Raw genomic sequence first — 21973 nt, forward strand, 5'->3', positions numbered from 1 at the left:
TATTGAAAGTTAACATTTCGTTCCGTGCCCATGATACGCCATGATATAAGAGCAGTCTTTCCTGTTATATACTTACAATGTGAGTAATGTTGGAATATTGTATTTATGTTTCAGCTTCCTGAAGTCTCTCTGAATTCCCCTCCTTGTTCTCTTTTTTTTTTTTTTTTTTACAACACCCTCTGAAAAGTGATCCGGGATACCTCCCGAATACAGTTTTTTAAAAATTGCCAATGGGGATTTTCTATTGAAATGCCGGTTGTGGTCCCAATCATTGCAATTGTTGCGTTTGACAAGTGGGACCAGGGGCGTCCCTACAATTCTCTCTCTGAGACATGTGTGTGCTGGTGGTGCAGGTCCAGGGGTGGCATTGGGAGCTAGGTAATGGTGGTGCAGGTCACAGGGGTGGCATTGGGAACTAGGTGCTGGTGGTGCAGGTCCAGGAGTTCCGTTTGGAAAGGGGGCGGCGGGTTTGCCTCACCCCTTCCGTCCCACGTGACCCACTGAGATGCCGACTGAGACAACTGCCTCAGGCTGCTTCATGCTGTATATTTGTTGACGAGATACCAAGCTTCCCACCATTGCAGCAGGCACCTTGTTACCTGTGTGAAAGAAAATAAGACTTAGACATTTCTCCAAAACTTTAACAACATTGGATTTGATGTGGAAGGTAACATGATGGTGGTTTATGGTGGTTTGAAAGGGTACAGTGGACTTTAAATATCACCTACGCTTTGCAGAAGCACTTTTGAACTTTCCTGACAAACAGCCTCTTTTATTGTACGTGTTTTTTCAAATTAAACAAGCAAAACAAAATTGATATAAAAGGGGTAAAGTGACAGCAGATAAATAACAATAACATGCAAATAAATTGATAAAATGCAAATACAAAGAACACTAAATTAAATAAACTAAATGATACTAAATATCTCAAAAAATACACACCCTCTAAATTAACAAAAATCGTTAGATAATCTTTTTGCCGTTTTTTTCAATTTTGCCAAAATCACTCCACCCATTCCTTTATGATAATGTTAAAAGGAGATATGAGATAAAAGAGAGGGTACGTTATAGACATGATCAGTTGTTGGAAAGAAAAAAGAAAAACTCACTGCACCCACATTGCAACTGGTCGCTTTCAATTGGAATTTTAGACAACCAAAGGCTGGCCATACCCCTATAGAAAAATCTAGTGGATTCCCCCAGCCACACTGTTCAGCAGGAATAAAATCCATAGGAATCTTCCACTGCAGCAGTTTTTTAACAGTCGATCCCGCCAGCTATCAAAACACCGGAACATGCCTGCATCTGATTGCATGCAGAAGGTGAATTGCCAACAGTATTCTGCCCAGCTCCTTCCAATGAGTGGGAGCAGCAGGCAGGGCCACCCACCCAGCAGGCTTAGAAGAACCAATAAGGGGGTAGGATAACCCAGACCGCTCATTATAAAACATCATTATGTATATATAATGGAAGCTACTGTAGGGATAGGATAAACTGACAGACTACATAGGGAAAGATTAGGGTCAGTTAGGGAACTGTACTTTAATTAAGATTGTTAGCTCTTTGGGCAATCAAACCCCTTTTTTTTTGTTTTGTGGTTGAATTGAGGCCAGCAGTCAATTTTAGTTGCTGTTTTGTCCAAATTAAACTTTTTTTTAAGCTGCAAACCTCCCTCTAAAATTGGGCATTTGTTTTAGGGGGAAGTATTTTGAAGTTTTCATTTACTTTTGGGATAATGTTTTTTTCTTTTTATGTTCATATGGCCTTTTTTAGATTAAACTGCTTTTTTTTCCTGTAAGGCTTCCTTTAAAAAGGTGGCCTTTTGTTTTAGGAGAGTGACAATTGGGGGTTTTTATTTCTTTTGGTGGTTTGTTGGTTTATATTTGATGTTGATAGGGACTTTTTAGGGTTCTCAAAGTGCAGCATTCACTTATCTTTTAATCTTTTCTTGTTGCTTCCTTTTGTTCGCAGCATGCAGCTGGCATGGTCTGAAACAAAAGAACAGTGTGCACCTAAACCACCTCAAATGACATCAGTCACATTCACTGAACCCTCCATCCCCATAGTAAAAAAAAAAAGTTAGGTGTACACTGGTAGGGCTTATTATCCCTGAATGAAACTGTCCTGCTACTAACCAATTTTACACTGCTGTATCGTCAGGAGTGTCCTAATTCTTGTAGTACAACCCCAGCCTCTGCTCTTTATCTTTCATAAATTTGGGCCTAGACTTTCATTCATAGAGGTCATTAAAATTGTTAGACCCTCTTCCCACTGTACAGTATTTTTTTTACATTTAGCTTAGCATGTCCCCCATGGCAGTGCCCATCTCCCAATACATTTTTTGATAGTCGTTTGGCTGCTATCCCTAAAAATGTTCAGAACTTACTGACAAGATTCCCCCAGTGGCATTGGCCTCTAAGTTCAAGTATGACCAATTTCAAACAGGATTCACCGAACCTTCTATGAATAGAACCCTAGTGATCGGAATCAGTTTTCTAACCTGTTCAGTCAATGTTTCCGTGATAACTTGTGGGGATCTGCCTACTACCATAGACATGATATGGTCGCCTGATCCAAATGAAGTCTACGGAGTCATGACTGATAGTCCAGTGATCATACCACACAGTGCAGTCAACTATCACTTTAAAATCTCCAAGACAGACATGGGGATTTCATAGAAGTCAGGTTTCTCATGCCCTGTGCACACATAATGTACATTTTGGGGGGTTTAAACAAACATGTAAAGATTTAAGGATCACCAGTAGAGATAGTTGACTTATGTAATGTTCATATAACATTTGCTATACTAAAACACACCAGCTGCCTCTGTTCTGTGAACACAGGAAGTCTTTTGTTTCCACTTGCCGCACCCACTACGCCACTCTAAGTGTGAAGATTCTGAAGCATATTTCTCAAGAAGACGGGTCTGTGAACCATTTGTGGTCAAACCCACACAGCATCAATTTACATTTAGCAGAAAATCAGTCTTGTTCTGAGCCTTGTCACTTATTTTCTTTTGATTGGATAGGGTTATAGATAAAAAGCTCTATGCTATCTATTAATTCATTATAGTGCATACTGATATAATACAGCATGTACTATTCCATTATTATACTGCACTCCTCATGCAATATGCACTATTCTATTACTATGCTCCACTCTTCATACAACATGCACTATTCCATTACTATGCTCCACTCCTCATGCAACATGCACTATTCTATTACTATACTCCACTCCTCATACAACATGCACTATTCCATTACTATGCTCCCCTCCTCGTACAACATGCACTATTCCATTACTATGCTCCCCTCCTCGCACAACATGCACTATTCCCTTGCTATGCTCCACTCCTCATACAACATGCACTATTCCATTGCTATGCTCCACTCCTCATACAACATGCAGTATTCCATTGCTATACACCCCACCTCATACACTGTCCTCCATCTTCTAATATTAAATAACAGTGTCAAGTGTAGAACCCTTTAGTTAAGAGGGGTGTAGACATGTACAGAGAACTAATATCTAATGCCATTATGCAGCATGTTACGACATTAGCTCAGCTGCTAGGGGTCATTGTGTGTGGTCAAGCAGTGGACAAGGCAGCAACTATCATATTCCAGGTGACCTCTGACCGCTGACACTCAAGCTGAATAGGAATTTATCAAGATAAGAATTTGGGAGCTGCCATTGCTTACTTGTTGAAGATACCTTCCCCGGGGCTGTAATCCTCATCCTTTATTTTAGAATGAGGTCTCTTACTAAAGGAGTTAATAACCTTTATTATTATTATTACATAGTATTTATATAGCCCCAACAGTTTGTGCAGCGCTTTACAATATAAGGAAGACATTACAGTTACAGTACAAATCAAAACAAGATGGCAAGGAGGGCCGTGCCCCTGAGGGCTTACAATCTGAAAGAGGAGGGGGAAATGATACATGAGGAGGTAGCTGTGGTAGCTGTGGGAATGAATTATTTGAGAATGTGAAGGTTCAGTGGTTAGGTCGAGGTGGGATAGGCTTCCCTGAAGAGATGAGTCTTTAGGGAACAACTAAAGGCAGTCAAGGTGGGAGATAGACGGACAGGTTGGGGTAAAGAGTTCCAGAGGATGGGAGAGACTCTAGAGAAGTCCTGGAGGCGAGTATGGGAGGAGTGGACAAGGGAGCTGGAAAGCAGGAGGTCAATGGATGAGCGGAGGGGACGGTTAGGGTGATACTTTGAGACATGGTCTGAGATATATCCGGGGGCGGAGTTGTGGATGGCTTTATAGGTGACTGTTAATATTTTGAATTTTATCCTCTGGGCGAGTGGAAGCCAGTGCAGGGATTGGCAGAGGGGGGTTGCAGACACTGAGCGGTTGGTAAGGTGAATGAGTCTGGCAGCTGCATTCGTGATAGACTGAAGGGGGGATATCCTGTGTAGTGGAAGGCCAATGAGTAGGGAGTCACAAACCTTTACGCAATAAGTTAATATTTAGTTTAGTTACCCAATCATATGAAAAGTCCAATTTATTTCATCTGCACATGATTGGATAACTGAAGTGAATATTCACATAATTTATTGTGTAAAGATTTCGTTAGTGTCACTAACAGCCACAAACATATTAGGTGTCTGATACTTGCTATACACAGGCGTATTCTAGCCGAATGATTCACAAAGAAGTGAGGGAACAGTAATGATGACAGCCCTGTAACAAACACACAAAATAAAGCAGTACCCATATTTCTACCCTGACAGGCTCCTTTGAAGTGTCAGGCTCAGAGGAAGTAAACTATATTAGTTGACATAAATAAATATTTCCTAAATAAGACTCCACACCAGATTTTCCATAAGTCTGCCTATGACAGGTTCTCTTTTAAAGTTTTAATGACATTTTTTGCATGTTCTGTTCAGCAATAGTTTTGCATTATTTGTGGGGAAAATTGGCGTTCAGAAACACTAACAAGAAAAAACATCAGAAAGATTTCAGATTTAAGGGAGTTATGTTGTTATGGGAAACAGCATGAAGTTGCCCACACCGAGTACACCTTTAGAAAAGTGAGGTGAGAGATATTTGCCACAAAGAGAAAAGGAAGCTAATTCAGTTTAATAATATCAAATTGAATCTTCGGCTTTTCTGGTAGAGGAGCAGTTCACTTTCTCAGTTTTGGATGGACAAACTCTGCAAAATAAAAATCTGTTGGCTGTTTTCTAAGTATTAGCCCTCATTCACACTGGAATCAGCAAGGACGTACAGATGCGTGCTGCGTGCACGGCCGCACCGAGCAGCTCCGGGAAGGACAGGTGCTGCGTGTGATTAGTACGCAGCCCCCGTCCTTCTCTATGGGACTACGAGGCCGTACGCCCCCCCCTATGCTCACCCGCCCTGCACGTCCGTGCGGGTGAGCGTACTCGTACGCTGACAGGATGGATCCTGTCTGCGTCCGAGCCAGGAAACACGCACCCCTATGGACCTGAACTTGAGGTGAGCGTAGGGGGGCGTACGGCCGTGTAGGCCCACAGAGAAGGACGGGGGCTGCGTACTAATCACACGCAGCACCTGTCCTTCCCGGGGGCTGCCCTATACGGCCCTGCACAGAGCTGTACGTGCTGGCCTATTCCAGTGTGAATGAGGCCTTAAACTGGACTCCAGTCTATAGAGGGCACCTCTAGAGCTTTCTACAGAGTACCCACAGGGGATCCCCAAAACTTTAGGAGGGGAATTAATCAAAACTGGAGCAGACAAAATCTGGAGCAGCTGTGCATGACAACCAATCAGCTTCTATCTTTCATTTTCAAATCTTAACTGAACAAACTGAAGAGAGAAGCTGATTGGTTGCCACGCACAGATGCTCCAGATTTTGTCTGCTCCAAGTTTGATAAATTCGCCTCAGGGTGTTTTAATTTGCAAATATTGCCCATAGTTTCCATCTTTGCTCCCTGGTCCTCCTCCCCTCACCCTCACTCCCTTCTATTGGCAACTAGATCTGATGGGCGGCTTTATTGGCCAATAGCAAAGTGCTGAGTCTGAGGGAACCCATGAAGGTTATGGTTGGTATTTACATAATTGAATGTTTCATATTTTTGGTGCTCTGAAGATAATCTGATGCATGTAAAAGGTTCTTGTTGGATGACCCGGAGACCAGTTTAATAAGTAACAGCAGCCCACAGCTTTCCTTGAATCTCCTCCAAAACATCTTTAAAATAAGGTTACCAGATTTTTCAAAATGAAATATGGGGACACCCTACACAGGTTGAACTGGATGGACCTTGGTCTTTATTCAGCCTTACATACTATGTTACCATGCCCACTTGTAAATACACCAATAAACCCCCCCCCCCCCCCCCCATTTGTAGCCGCCCCTCCAAAATCATGCCCCAATTTTTAGCATGCCCTGAAACAACTGGTCGCAGACTTCTGGAAGAGGTAGCAGACACGAAAATGTAGAGACGAAAGGGTGAATTTATAAAAACTGTAGCAGACAGAATCTGGAGCAGTTGCTCATGGCAACCAATCAGCTTCTCTATTCAGTTTGTTCAGTTAAGCTTTGAAAATGAAAGAGAGCATGTGATTGGTTGCCATGCACAGCTGCTCCACATTTTGTCTGCTCCAGTTTTGACAAATTCCCTCAAAAGTGTTCTGGACACCATAAGGTAAATCATGCATGCGGTTAAATTGTGCCAACAGTGGGAACAAGTCAAGATGCATGGTTAAATAAACCCAGAGCCTACTCTACTATGGGTCAGGCATGGGTAATAGGCAGAGTGCAGGGATCAGGAGTGTGTAACACACAGACTTCAGGGGTCGAGAGTGAGTAATGCATGGAGTGCATGGAGTTAGGAGTGTGTGAAGCAGAACACAGGGGCCAAGAGTGCATGGAGCAGAGGTAAGGGAATCAGGAGCATGTAACATACAGAGGGCAGGGGTCAGAAGTAGGTAACACATGGAATAAAGAAGTCAAGAGCAAGAAACGCATGAAGTACAAGGGTCAGCAGTAAGTAACTGTAGAAAAATAACAGAGTACAGAGCTCAGTAGTATGTAATGCAGGGTTTAACAGTAACGCAGGGTTCAGGGGTCAGCAGTAAATTACGCACAGTACAGTGATCAGTAGCAAGTGAGGCAGAATCCTAGAGCAGCCATTACATGTGACTGCAGTTCACTGCCACCGGGGACACCGCTAGAGACATTTGTTTACCGGGGACAGACCTCTCAAAATGGGCACTGTCCCTGGGAAACAGGGACTAATGGTAACCTTATCTTAAAATTGATAGTGATAACGGTGGACAATGTTGGACTTAGCCATGTAGTCACCTCTAGTGGCACATGTGACCATACAGTTGGGAGACAATTGTAACCCCATAACATGAAGTGCTTAACCCACAGAGAAGGAGTAGGAATCCCAATGACTAATTGAAAGTGGGCACCTTCTAAACCCCTTGCATATATAAAGTCCAATTCATTAACAATACAAATTTACTTAGAGAGCAGTTACCAGACTATTCAACAGTGCGCTATCCAATGACTTCCGTCATCCATGAGAACTCAGCTTCTTAAATGTAATGTAATTGTGCCATACACGACAAAGTAACTAAACAATGTGTACAAGAAAAAAATACATACACAGTGAGCACCATTTCCTTTTTTATTTAAAATATATATATTTCTATACATATATATATATATTATTTCACTGAAACACTGATAGGAATGGACTATAGTTACCATGTTACAAAACAATACATGTTGATAAAAATAATGCATGAAAAATACATTAAAAAGCTTTAAAGTTTGACAGTGTATACTTTGTAAAACAATATGCATGTGATAGCTTTGGTCATACTGTGGTTTGCCTACAAAGTATGTTGGTATATAGAATACACATACAATAAACATCACAGAACAAAGACATATATAGGTAGAATATTTATAGCCACAAGAAAATAATTCTGTAATAAAAGGCAGCTGATTTTTATACTAGTGGACTTAAAATAGAACTATATTGACGTGTTGGGTCTGATGATAAAGGAACTGATATCTAAGCGCTGATAAGGAACCCTGTGCAAATAATAGGAGGAATGTGTCTTCGCCGGCCATAGCGACCAATAAGATTCCAGATGTCAGTTTTTTAAAGCATGGTTAAAAATAAACACAAACATCTTGCTGATTGGTTGCCTGCTAATGGATGAAACCTTGGTACTCTATGTCAATATATAATATTACCAAATATCTGGGACAAAACAAACTGTTCCCCTATACAAACCAAACCATGCCCACGTTTGGCTGAAACCCTTCCCACTTCGGCATTCATCTCTGCAACTACCATCACCAATGGCATCTGGTTTAAAGCTAAATTGCTACAAAAAAATATTTATTTACATTTGGATAGAGTGGGCACCAGTTAGAATTTCTCTAAGGTTCATACTACGGTCTGTAAGCCCATTGATAAGATTTGTCTTCACTTCCTGTCCTTGTGACACCTGTATGAGAAATGTGGGGTGCAGTTGTCACCAGGACAGAAAGGCAAAGACAGCGAGTAAAAACATTGTTTGGAGTTCCAACTCTTCCCCATTTTACTAAAAATGTGTTTTTGTGTGTGCCTCACTGAAGAGATTTCCCATCACATCTTGTCCTGATGGGAAGTTAGGGGAAATCTCCCTAATAAAAATAGAGATGGAATCTGACAAAGGCCGTAGCCCAGAGGTCCCCAAAGTGTGTCCACATCCTTTTGCTGCCTTTTAACTGACCCTTGGGGCACAGTCCATCTGACAAAAACAACGGGGAACTATTCCTCCCACAGATGATGGGGCATTATTCATTCCAACAAGTGCTAGGTCATTTTTTTATTTCAACCACCCACTAAACTTGGGGCATTTTTTACTCTCAGTGACTAATGATACCCTGGCATTTCATACCCCCCCCCTACTTGCCACACTCTGGCCCCCCTAAAGTCTGAAAGGAAACTGAACTGGCCCATTTTGTAGAACATTTGGGGACTCCCTGCTCTAACCCTTCCCCGTGCTCTATTCAAAACAAAATAAACCATTTAGGCTGGAGTTCGGCTTTGAGATATCGTTACGTGGAGTTTTTTAACCTTCGGTCAATGTATCATGTAGCCAGTCTAAATATCAGAATGTTCCCATTGAATCTCAACACAAAAAGCTAAATAAATGAGCATCCTGTCTCTAAAAGAAACAAACCACTTAATCAACTTGGTTTAATTGCAAAATAAATTTAGAGATGAACCAGCAAAACGATAAAAACTCCAATTAGTATGTTTCCGAGCTCTGCCTTTGTTTAACTCACATGTCTGCGCAGCGGGAGATTGTCTCAAATTAACCTGACACCTGAGGAATTAATTAGGCAGACTGTGATCACTGTTACTTACGGTAATGCACGTGACATGCTTCACCGTGTCAATATAACATAACATAATCATTAGAGTAATACAATTAACTGACTCGAGTATTAACTAGAACATAGATTGTAAACACAAGACAGCAAACCAAAAATGATTACAGTGGAAAAAATACAAACTGTCATTGTGAGCATAAATACTCATTACAATTTTCAGACTTGTAGGAGTCCAGAGCCGCTATTGTGAAAAAATTCAACTTTGAAGCTTAGCCTAAAATTCTGACTTTTTGAACTTGGGTGTGAATTTTTTTAGTTTTGTGATGGACATGTGAGTGAAACGTGGAGGCTGCATTGCTGATTTATATATTTATAAATGCTAGGTTGTGGCTTCCATGGAGACCGCTTCTTGCTTCATAAGGACTTTGGGCTTTTCTCTGACTTTCCTGATATGTATACTGGGTCAGTTAAGTCAGTGGGTCTGCATGATAGCCCAGCATGAGACCCATGGTAGCCCTGCAAGGGCATTCACAATGTTTCTCTCAGGAAAGGTATGGTGTGAAGAGGGCACTTAGAAAACAAATTGCAGAATGGCCACTAAAACCACCTTACAGATTTGACGTATCATTGGAGTTCAGCAACTGTCAGGTGGGAATCTAAACCACACATAACAATCATTACAGAAATGACAGAATGGAGCTCAGTTTGGATGGCTATACCATATTTATGAAACTGGGATGAACAAGGTGACACCCATTGTTTCAAGAAACAGCCCTTTGTTGGGTGTACAACACACTTAGCATCCAAAAGGTCCCAAACACTCTTAAATCTAACTGTCCCTACTTCTCTAACTTATTAAAGTATTTATCAAGCAAAACAATGTTTTTAGTTCTGGATAGGGTAGTGAGTGATTAGATCCCCTGCTGAGTTTTTAACTGCTATCCAGGGCTCCAGGAGTGAATTGATAGGGCCACTAGTAAATAGGGTTGAGCAGGGTTAGTTCTGACACTATTTAGGAACTTTTGGCCACTTAGCTAAGTTTATTTTTGTTGAAGGACTATGCCACAAATAATTGTGACAGAAGGGAGATTGCACAACTGAAGTTTCAGAGATGAGAGGCACTCTCACTTTTTTTACTGCACAGTGGCCCTCTTCTATATGATGGGACACAACAAAATGTGTTTGTCAATAGAATAGTATCTAGTAAATATTTCTATGACTCTGTGGACACCAAATATTTATTGTTATTACTAGGGTTGCACAGATACCAAGTACAGTACTCGGTACAAGTACGAGTACATGTACCGATACTTTTGAGCTCCAAGACTAGACTAGAGAAAAATTCAAAAATTATGAGGCAGCTGTCATTTGTAAGGAGTACACGGAGCTCCAGGGATTTGTACATCTCTGTTTTAATGTACGATTTTGTTTTTAAAAATATAAATAAAGTGATGCACAGATGCCAGTTTTGGGAGTACGAGTACTGGAACTTGCCGAGTACTTACAAGTACGAGTACTGATACATTTTTGTTTATTGTCATGTGACAGTTTTTCTAAAACAATACAGACTAATGATTTCAGGACAGTGGTGGAGCACCAGAGCCAGGTCCCAGCTGCAACCGCTGCAACCCCGGTAGTTCTCATGAAAATGCCAAGTATCTGCATTGGTACTCGAAAAGTATCTGTGCATCCCTAGTTATTACTCTATCAGAGTAATAACAATAAAAGAGTTATTACTCTTCTTAAAGTGTTCCATCACACAAGCTCCTGAAGAAGTAGCCCTCCCAGAGCCACAAAACGCGTTGAGACCCTGACAGTTATGTGTGTGTTTCACGGAATAAACGTCTAAATTGAAGAAACACGATCATTTAATTTCTTCCACCTAGGCGCCTCTGCTGTCTCGCACCTACAGTATGTTTTTTTTTTGAGCATTCTTGTCTCATTTCTATAAATATTGATTGTGTTATTGTCCATCCCACAAACATCCATGACTATTTGTCAATTTTGGCTGGACTAAATGTTTCATTGATAATAGTTAAAATGAATCAGGTGAATTACTTTACTTGTGAGCCTGTAAACAGAACTGGAAATAAACCTGTGCTAAGGCAACCTGAGAGCCAGTTAGGATTATTTTAACAAGCATATACCATTCAATGCCTTGCTATTAAAAAAAACAAGGCAGTATAACAAAATGGCTATTGTCGGATTATCGGGTCTATCTCCTAATGCTAATAAAACTATATGGCCAAAATACAAATTGTTAGGATAAGTTGTTTTAAGTGAAGGGTAATGTTAATGCCACAGTATACAAAGACATTTTAGACAATTATGCACAACCTTGTGGCAACAGTTTTGGGAATGTCCTTTTTGATAAGTTTGGTATTGAGGAACTAAGGTGGCCTGCACCGAGCCCTGAACTCAACTCTTCTGAATACTTTGGGATGAAATTCCCACAGACGTTCTCCAATATCTTACCAGATTACTCCAATACCAGATTACTGCAACACAATCTGTATTGTATGATATATGGAGATAGCATCAATTGTATATGATATATGTATTGTAACAATATTTTATGAGAATTAAATTTAAAATATTTTTAATATTTTACTAAGTTTTCAATGAGAGCTACGTTTTCTTAAATACCCCTCCTTCCCAAGTGCCTGCATACTTGGGTTTGGTAAAATGATCATTTGATCATGGATATGTATACTATTTATTGGGGTGTGCAACAACACTCCCACATCTACTATGCACTGATAATTGTAATCTAGCTCTCCAATATCTTGTGGAAAGCCCTCCCAAAAAGTGGAGGCTGTTATAGCTGCGGGAGGGGGGGCATATTACTGTCCATGGTTTTGGAATGGGATTATACAAGTGTCATGGTCAGGTGTCCACCAACCTTTGCCAATATAGTGTACATACAATGAAGGGAATTTATCCAAACTGGAGCAGACAAAACCTGGAGCAGTAGCCCAACCAATCAGCCTCTCTCTTTCATTTTCAAATCTTAACTGAACAAAATGAAGCTGATTGGTTGCCATGCAGAGCTGCTCCAGATTTTGTCTGCTCCAGTTTTGATAAATTCCCCACAATGTGTTTATATTTTCTGGCTAATATGTAATATATATTTCCAAGAAGCCAACAAGTACCATTTATTTCCAGCCACCAGTATGCAACAACAGGTGTTTCACTATTTTTCTTTGAATGTGGTCTTCTCTACATTGTATATGGATATTGTATTTCTATTATGTAATCCTAATAACACTTTCAACCATTTTTAGTATTGTGGAAAAAGATATATGTAAGAAAAAACATTAATGGATGTTTTTAAGCATACATTTGTGCACCACAAAAATAAATACTGTGTCAAACAACAGTAGTAGAAATCCACCAATAAATCTAGCTTTCTTTATTACAACCTTTATAAAAATATCCCTCTGACACTCCTCATTTTAACAAAGGCAAACATAACACAAATTCTATAAAATACAGTAAGTGCCACAAACATATAACTGATACAAAAAAGTGAATAGATTTTTCTAGTGAGTCCTAACCAGTGGCTTGTGAGTATCACATAGTTTGCCGCTACTTTCATGTTGTCCATGAAAGTCTCTCAGCAGGTGTTTATTGACTGTCCATCTGAAAAGGTTATATATTATATGCTTCTTATAAAGTTAATAGACCTCACCTTCTGGAAGTTTTGGTAGTATAGACACAAGGGATGGAGATTTAATGCTGTTTTCAAAGTGTCTAACTGGATAACACATCTAGACCCCATACCTCCAACTATCTGAGATGAGAAACAGGGACACGTTTGGCGCAAACTATGTAGGCAAAGGACACACCCCTGCCATGCCACCAATTATGCAAACCATGAAGAATGAACACAAAAATGATTGTTTAAACCCACAAATGCTTTTTTTTCCACCACTACTTTTCCTTCATGCTGGCTTTTTAAAATATAAAATGCAATGGATGGACCAGTTTCCTTTAGTTTAATGCTCTTGGTAGTTAAATAGTACATTCTTGTAGACCAAAAAGAAGGACAATTTAAGGGGAAGAGGTATAGAAGGATTTGGTTCCAAAAGAGGGACGGTCCCTTTAAATAAGAGCAGCTGGGAGCCATGGAAGAAGCTAATGGGGAGCTCCTCAGATAAATGTATCAAAAGGCAGGAAGCAAAATGTAGAAAGCAGGTATGATTGTGTTTATAGCCTATGGAAGAGATGGCACATCACGTATAATACTTATCACTTTGAACCAACTCCAGGAAATATTGTATTATCAGAAACACTGCCCATAATGGACAGCACACCACTTGAGCAGCTGTGTGGAGACAACTCATAATAATCTTCATTCGTTATAGAAATGAAACATAAACAGATGAGCACAATTAACTATGGGGTATGCACAACTGCTGTACCTCTTCATGGAATGAAGTTGAGTTGAAGTCAACTTCAGGCAAAGTTGCCTATATCTGAATTTATAAGGCAACACGCAGTGTATGAAGTTTGGTAACCTATAATAACCTGTTGCATTTGGTCTTTCATTGATCAGATATAAGTAGAGTAAAATTGTTTATCGTTTGATATGAGGTACTCCAAGTATAACATCACTACTGCCTACCTGAACATAGCTCACAGGTTGGCACAGTTCGATCTCTACGATATCTCTTAGATGACAGATGGTCATTTATCAGATACTATATGTATATAAGTGCTAACAATGTATAAAACCGTAGAGAAGATTTGGGGTGGCTCATTTAAAATTAAGTGCCCATTGTATCTATGACAAGAGTCAAGATGGATTTTAAAGATGACACCAATTCCAATTTAAAATTAATGGAACAAAAAAATCAATTCAACAAAAAAACTATAAAAAAAAAAGTTAGCATTTATGCATTTGGCCTGGTTTACAAAGTGTCTAGGCAGTCAAAGAAAACATACTGTATATTAACGCTGGACGCCAGGCATATATTATTAAAAACTTAACACACATACACCTGTACTAACTATGGGTGTGGGAACATATGTCATACATCTGGCTTAATGTAGACAACAAAGAAAAAGTCTACAAAAAAAAAATGAACACAGTTGTGTATTCCTTTAAACATAATTCAGTGTATTCTATTTGAAACTAATATAAGTATCTGCATTTATCTTGCTATCAGTGCTCTGTAATGGCCTGCACAGCAGGACAAGGAGAGGAAGTGTCAGCATTAGGGATCAATGTGACTCTGGCTCATGGCTGCAATGCACATGTTTTGACAGGAAAATGCAGCTCCTTCACTGTCCAGTCAGCAGGCTGTGGACAAGGATGTGACACTCTATTGATTAACTCTAACAGAGAACACATTGTCACCCCAGTGGATGGTCAGGCATGGGCGCCTTCAATGGGTCATGGATGGCCTCCCAAACTACCCATGTTATAATTCGCCAGTGTGTCTGTGAGGTCCGCCATAGGTGTATAAACCACAAAAGTAGGTGAGCAGAATTACAAATCCATAGTCAGATTAGCCAGTTCACCCATGTGTATTTCAGTTGTGTAATAGGCTGTTTTGCTGGAGTTCAGCTTTAAGCAGTTTTAATACCTACAATAAGCTGGTTTAGAAAAAATACTAACTTTATTCATAGGAATCTTGCTGTAACTGCACCCTGATGTAGCACGATAGACAACTTACATTATGCTAAATTCATGACAACTGTCTTTGGGGCAAAAAGAAAAAAATCAGTAGGGAACAAGGTCCTATAAACAGTGAACAACACTTTAAAGACCTTTATATTCAGAGATTTTTAGTGTTTTTGTGAAACGTGAGGTCCAATCAGAAAATGTTTCTGTTTGTTTTCAGGAAACAAGATTTTTTCTGCTCACAAGATTTTTTAAATGGTTATTTAGTCATGAATGTATTTTTGCCTCATCAAAATAGAGTCTTAAACACCCTGAAAAATGATACATTACCCTATATAAAAACATTTTTTTTTTAATCCAGGTAAAAGGTAGGCTGGCATTCCCTACTTATAGCTAACCCAGACTGGCCCCATTGCCAAGAGTCCCCAAGAAGCCAGATTGAGATTTCACCTGCATCTGCTTAAAACGGGAATATTGTGGGGAGGAAGAGGGACTGCCCCTTTAAATATGCGTCTCAAAGTGCCCTGGTGCCATGCAGTTGTCTGGCCCTTTTCTACAGGAATGAGCAAAGAGAAGCAATATTTAAATACTCAAAAACTGCTTTGCCATTTAAGCTTTATCCATTGATGAAGAATAACTGAAACTGAAAAAGTGATAGCAATGAGCTTCTACTCCATTCATGAGGCTCAGACTGGTCACATGACATCTCTGGCAATTGTACACCAGCCCACAGACTAACACATACCTACGGTGGATCTGAGAGTTACTTTGTTGACCCTGTGGATGTCGCAGCATCATGCTGGCCTGTTTTCATAAAATATTAAACTTTCCTGCAACCTACACACATTTTATGATACTGAACAAAGTCAGCAGAGTTCACTTTGAACAAAATACGTTGCATCAAAAAGGAATGTGAATAAAGGAAATACGTTTAGTCCACTGCAAAGATGAGGCCTGGCATTGTTTATATACAGTATAACACAGCCCAGCACTGCCTTTCTTATATCTATTCATAAAACTAGTCCTGCAAATGTCTAAGCATAGTGCAATACCCAAATATAAAAAAAACACAACAAGGTATGAAATACTAATTGAATTTCGAAAACGGTTCCCTTGAATAAAATACAATCACTTTCTTTCACAATTCCAAAAAACAGGACTTTTTTTGTATTCAAAATAAAATCCTTTTCTCCGATCTTCATTGAAGCACACAGCATAATATTTAGTACGTGTGGGTTATATTGCCGCATACAGGATCTAGTATAACCCACACATCATTAATATTGTGATGTATCCCTCAATGAACTTTGGAGAAATAGCTATTTAACAATTACTCATGCAGACCAATGGTTTAAAAATAAGCCTAACCCACGCCACCCCAGAATTCTAAAGTATTAGTTACTGACAGATGTTGTATCATGTACAAAAGAATCCGCCGCTCCAGGCTCCCTCCGGAATTAGATCACATAGTTTCTTCTGAAGTGTGACATTTAGGTGGAAATGGATAAACAGCAAGGTTGGCATGAACACTGATTTTACCCCACAGCAGACACCAAGAGGTTCAAATATAAAAGTTCTTCCAGGCATATGAATAGGCGTATGCTGTTCGCACCACACAAGCGTCCCTACATAGCGCTGATGAGCATAGGAATTTCCTTTTAAATTAACTTTTATAAATTAAATCCAAATGTCCTGTTACCAGTGGAAGCCAGGAGCAGGAATGTCTACAGCTGAGAATGTAACAACTCCCAACTTTGCAGTGCAGAGGTAAAATAGGCTTATATTAAGATGACAGGTCAGCTTTAAGTACTGAGTTAAAGCTCAGATACAAATGACTTTGTAATATTTCAAAAAAATATTTAAAAAGACATATATTTAAAGTAGAGTTGCACAGATACCAACTACAGTACTCGGTACAAGTACGAGTACATGTACCGATACTTTTGAGCTCCAAGACTAGACTAGAGAAAAATTCAAAAGTTAGGAGGCAGTTGTCATTTGTAAGGAGCACACGGAGCTCCCTGGATTAATACATCTCTGTTTTAATGTACGATTTTGTTTTTATACATATAAATAAAGGGATGCACAGATACCAGTTTTGCGAGTACGAGTAACTGGTACTTGCCGAGTACTTACAAGTACGAGTACTGACACATTTTTGTTTATTGTCATGTGACAGTTTTTCTAAAACAATACAGACTAATGATTTCAGGACAGTGGGGGAGTGCCAGAGCCAGGTCCCAGCTGCAACCGCTGCAACCCTGGCAGTTCTCATGAAAATGCTAAGTATCTGCACTGGAACTCGAAAAGTATCTGTGCATCCCTAATTTAAAGTGACACTAAATTCAGGAGTTGAATCTTAAAAATTATCCAAGTACGTTAAGTATTTAAAAAAATGTATCTTACTTGTGTATCACGCGGCTGCAGATCCTTAAATCATCTCTGAATTGGTGCTGACACTGTCCTTCCTTCTGGAGGGTGACTACTTTTGTTTTCCATGCCCCCAGTGTTTATTGTAAAGTAGCCACCGCTCCAAGCTCGCACCCGTGATGAACTACAATGTCATGTTTAGTTTACTAATTTCTACTAAAGTTGTTGACCATCATGGGAGTGAGCTGGGAGTGGTGGCCACATTACAACACACGCAGGGACCATGGGGAACAAAAGTAGCCACCCTCCAGAAGGAAGGGCAGCGTCAGCACCAATTCAGAGATGATTTGAAGATCTACAGCCGAGTGATACACAAATAAGATACATTTTTTTAATACTTAAGGTACTTGACTGCATTTTTAAGATTTAACTCCTGAGTTTAGTGTCACTTTAATGTGCTTTATTATGCTTAAGTGACTTGACCCTATACTTGGTTATGACTTGCTAAGGAGGAATATCAGCACTGGGCAGCACAAATTCACATTTTCCCAGGTCCTGGCATATGTAGGTGTGAAGATGCTACAAAGAATGTTCTTTTCCTACAAAGATAGACATTTCCCTACAACTATAAGTGTTTTGGGGCTACTTTGCATACAAGTAGCATTCAGTGGAATTCAGGTCTAAGCATATAAGATTGTAGCTATATAAATTCAGAATATGTGGCATCTTAAAATATATATGAATACAGATTTATATATATATATATTTCTTTTTTCCTGCTAATTTTAATATATACAGTTCAAGCCTTGTAAAAATTAGGCCAGTCAGCAAAGTCTTTAGCAAACCAAAGTAACGAAGAAGTGTTTTGTTCTTAGTGTTTTGGTCTGGCACTTGTTACTTTTGAGGTAGAGCAAACACAGCTACAAACAATCCCACATAAATAGTGACTGTTGTAGTCTTATAAACACACAAATTACAGCTTAAAGTCTTCATCCACACACAGCTGAGAGAGCGTCTTCTTTATACGTAGGGCCGTCAGTCGAGCTTTGCCATTGGCGTACCAACATTCGCGCATTATCCGCCCCATCACGCGGAGGGCCTTTGGAGAAAAAAATATTTTTATTAAGCAAAATCATTGCATTTGTGTAGCAAACAACAAACACTGCTAATAAGTTGTTAAAGTCCAACTCTAGTCCAAGTTGTGGAGTTTTTTTAAAGTTATTGGTTAGACATCTTTATTGCTTTCCGTGACCCTGATTTTACATAGTATTTGAGGTTGAATAAAGACATAAGTCCATCAAGTCCAACCTATTGTGTGTGTGTGTGTGTATAGGTCCCTGAGTGTTCTCATTCTTAAGAGTACCTGTACCCTTGTACATTACGGTCTCTCAGGAAATCGTCCAAAAGCTTCTTGAATGATTCCAGACTATTTGCGGAAATCACTGCTTGAGGCAGCGAGTTCCAGACCCTAACCGCGCAAACTGAGAAGAACCCCTTGGCCCCTTGTGTTTGAATTTTTTTTCTACCAGCTTTAGGTGGTGGCCTCTGGTCTTTGTTACGGAATTAATCTTAAAGAGTTTGTTGCTAATGTTGCTATGACTATTAAACATTTTGTACATTAAATATATATAATTTCATGTATTTATTTTTTTCCTCTGCTGCAGCCTATAAAAAGCAAGACAAGAAATGGGGCAGGAATGATGACTAGAGATAAGCAGACTTCTGAAACACTGGATCAGTTGTGGTTCAGCCAAAATTATTCAAAAGTTTGCAGGTCTTTGAAAAATAAAAATTCCAAACCACTGAAGTCTACAGGAAAATGAACCAGGCCCCAAAATGTTATTTATTTATTTAGGTTAATATTTGATATAATATGTAAAAATAAAATGTAGGCTATTGGGTTATCATAGAAGGTGTAAGGTCATCATCACGTGACCATTATTTTAAGATCACCCAACAGCTTATACCCAATATTTTATATATTTTATACCGTCCGGGCGGGCTACACACATACAGATCCTCTGTAGTCTCCAGTTATGCTGCTCCACTCTCTTATGTTTGTAAGTGTATTTTACTACCAATCATTAATATATTTATATATTTTTACTGCATGCAGTCTTTGTGCTCTGTCTTCTGCTTTTATGTTTCCTGCAAAATTATGTAGATTGGTATAACTCCTTCCTCTGTGCTGCCAAACAGACTTATTTTGTCACTCTCATTAACACACTCTCATCCAGATTACGTCAACTCTTTTCTACTTTTAACTCTCTACTTTTACCCCACAGCCACCAACCGCTAACTCACTCACTGCCCAGGACATTGCCATTCATTTCAAAAACAAAATATATACAATTCGGGATCAGATCGCCACTGCCCATATTAGATAGCCAGAGCCAGCTGTCACTCACGCAGCTGGGTGGATCCAGAGAGTAATGTCGGGATCCGTCCCGGCTGCGGCGTCTCAGTATACCGTGAGCTGTAGCTCGCGGTATACTGAGCTTTGATTGACGGGAGGACGCTAGTTTGTGTCCTCCTATTACCCTTAGGAGAACTATGGGGAAAAGCCCTGACCCCATAGTTCTCCTTTAACTCTGAAATTCTGCTTTGACTCGGAATATCCAAAATAATGAAATTTAGTCCAAATCTAACCATTCCTCATTCTGTCCAAAACCAAAAAAAAAAATCTTATCTGGAGTTTGGATTTAAAGTAAAACTCACGTTTTGCTGAGGAAACTGTAAACACTGCACAATTGTTTATTTTCTTTATTAGGAAAAGGACTACCAACACAATCAGTGTCATGGTGATCTATGAAGGTAGAGAAACTTGCTCTAGAATTAGCGCCTTTTAGAATTATTGCAATGAAAGTTAAGATGTGTATTTGAATACAGAAATAAAATACCTCAAAGCTTTGCCACTGGTTTGGAATGTTGGGTCGAAGTTTCTGCTCACAAACAACCTTTTTCATGTCGTCCAATGATGGATCAGAAGGCACCATATCATAGTAAGGCAACTGGTATTCATCCACAACACCTGACAGAAATTAAAATACATATCAGAGCTCATTTTTTATTTAGTTTACAGCCCTCCAATGGTGGGAATTATGCAGTTATGCTAAATCCAGGAAAACACTGCATTTTGGAACAGAGCCTTAAATCAGGCTGGACTTAAGCCAGGAGCTTCTTCTGTCTTACATAATATGTACATACACCAAGCTAAAGTTATTAAACTAAAACATATCAATGTGACTTATGTTCAGAAACTATGTTCCGTGCACCAGCTGCTGGAGGAAGGATGATGCTGAAACTAGAGGCTGTGGAAGAAAGAGGGTTTGGTCCTGCCCAAGTTGCAGGCACCACATCCTGCTACATTACCATTCTTGTTTCATCTAAAACCAAATTTTGTTGATGCTAGAGTGGCCATAAGAGGCTCAGTTATGGGCATTTTACTACAGTCTGGTTTATTTAAAAATAATATTTATATGCATAATCTCATCAATGGAAGGATATAGCGCTTCTTAAACTCTCTGAATACACCCACATCCTAAATGAAAAATTAAACATGGAATTTCTACTTTATTTTAATATGGCTGAAGATATCCGCTTTACTTGGAACTGCTGAGTGGCATAATGAGGTTCACTACAATTTAAGTGCCTAATTGAATAGGTTGCCCCTCTTCTCCCCAAGTTTTCTTCCATGCATAGTGCATAGCCAAATGTGTTTGGCTTTGGTCTCTAAGCCAACAACCAAGCTTTATTGAAACACTATGGTTTTAAATACTACCTTAAAATACTACCTTAACTCTTATAATAGATTTCCTACCCCTGTTGTTAGTATCAACCATCGTAATTCTTTCTCTTGTTATGTCTGCTAGACATGTAAGCTGCGGAAAAGTTTGGTTCGGTTCGGATATTTCGTTCCGGGATTTGGATCCGAAATTCAATTCAGTTCGGGTTTCAGATTTGGACGTAATCCGAATGTTCGCTAGTTTCGGATGAGTTTACAAATTCGTTGCAAATACCACAGAAAACCATATACAGATATAAATACTAAAGCTGAATCTCCTAGACCCGAATGGCATTCGGGATCTGAATTTCTCAATTGCATTCGGGAGCTCCCGAATGCCATTCGGGTCTGGGAGCCTCAGCTTTAGTAATATACAGTATGTATATGGCTCACAGACCCAAATGGCATTCGGGAGCTCCCGAATGCAATTCAGAAATTCGGATCCCGAATGGCATTCGGTTCTAGGAGCCTCAGCTTTAGTATTATAGGTATATACTGTATATGGCTTCCATGTTACCGTAACGAAAAAAGATTTCAGAGCCATTTGGATGCATTAAACCGAAAAACACCACTGATTGGTCAGAAAAGTCAAATGTCCAATTCAGTTTATATCCGATTCAACAAAATGAATCGCACATGTCTAATGTCTGATGTGTTCTCCTGTTTCTTTTTTAGGTCCATCTGAGTTCTGTGTGCAGCTATGCTTCATCTGCATTAAAACAATAGCTGGCCAGGACTAAACCAGGGAAATAAAATCATCATGCAATAATTGTTTCATTAATTAAGCTATGCTATCATCAACATGATGCAGTGAATGGGGAGGGCTCACACACAAAACATTTTAGGTTC

The 21973-nt window shown here is 39.5% G+C and overlaps 1 protein-coding gene across 1 annotated transcript in view; it reads right to left on the reverse strand.

The window, feature by feature from the left end:
- Positions 1–18124: 18124 nt before the first annotated feature.
- The window catches only part of ACVR1C (activin A receptor type 1C), a 61031-nt gene continuing 57182 nt past the window's right edge, over positions 18125–21973 (reverse strand). The window contains exons 8-9 of the mRNA XM_018553142.1: positions 20241–20371; positions 18125–18439 (exon numbers count right to left, since the gene is read on the reverse strand). Coding sequence (XP_018408644.1) covers positions 18314–18439; positions 20241–20371 — 257 coding nt within the window. The 3' untranslated portion in view covers positions 18125–18313. The remainder of the gene's footprint in view (positions 18440–20240; positions 20372–21973) is intronic.

This window comes from Nanorana parkeri, unplaced genomic scaffold, assembly GCF_000935625.1.
Source record: "Nanorana parkeri isolate BGI_ZX_2015 unplaced genomic scaffold, ASM93562v1 scaffold112, whole genome shotgun sequence".
In the NCBI taxonomy this organism is placed as follows: domain Eukaryota; kingdom Metazoa; phylum Chordata; class Amphibia; order Anura; family Dicroglossidae; genus Nanorana; species Nanorana parkeri.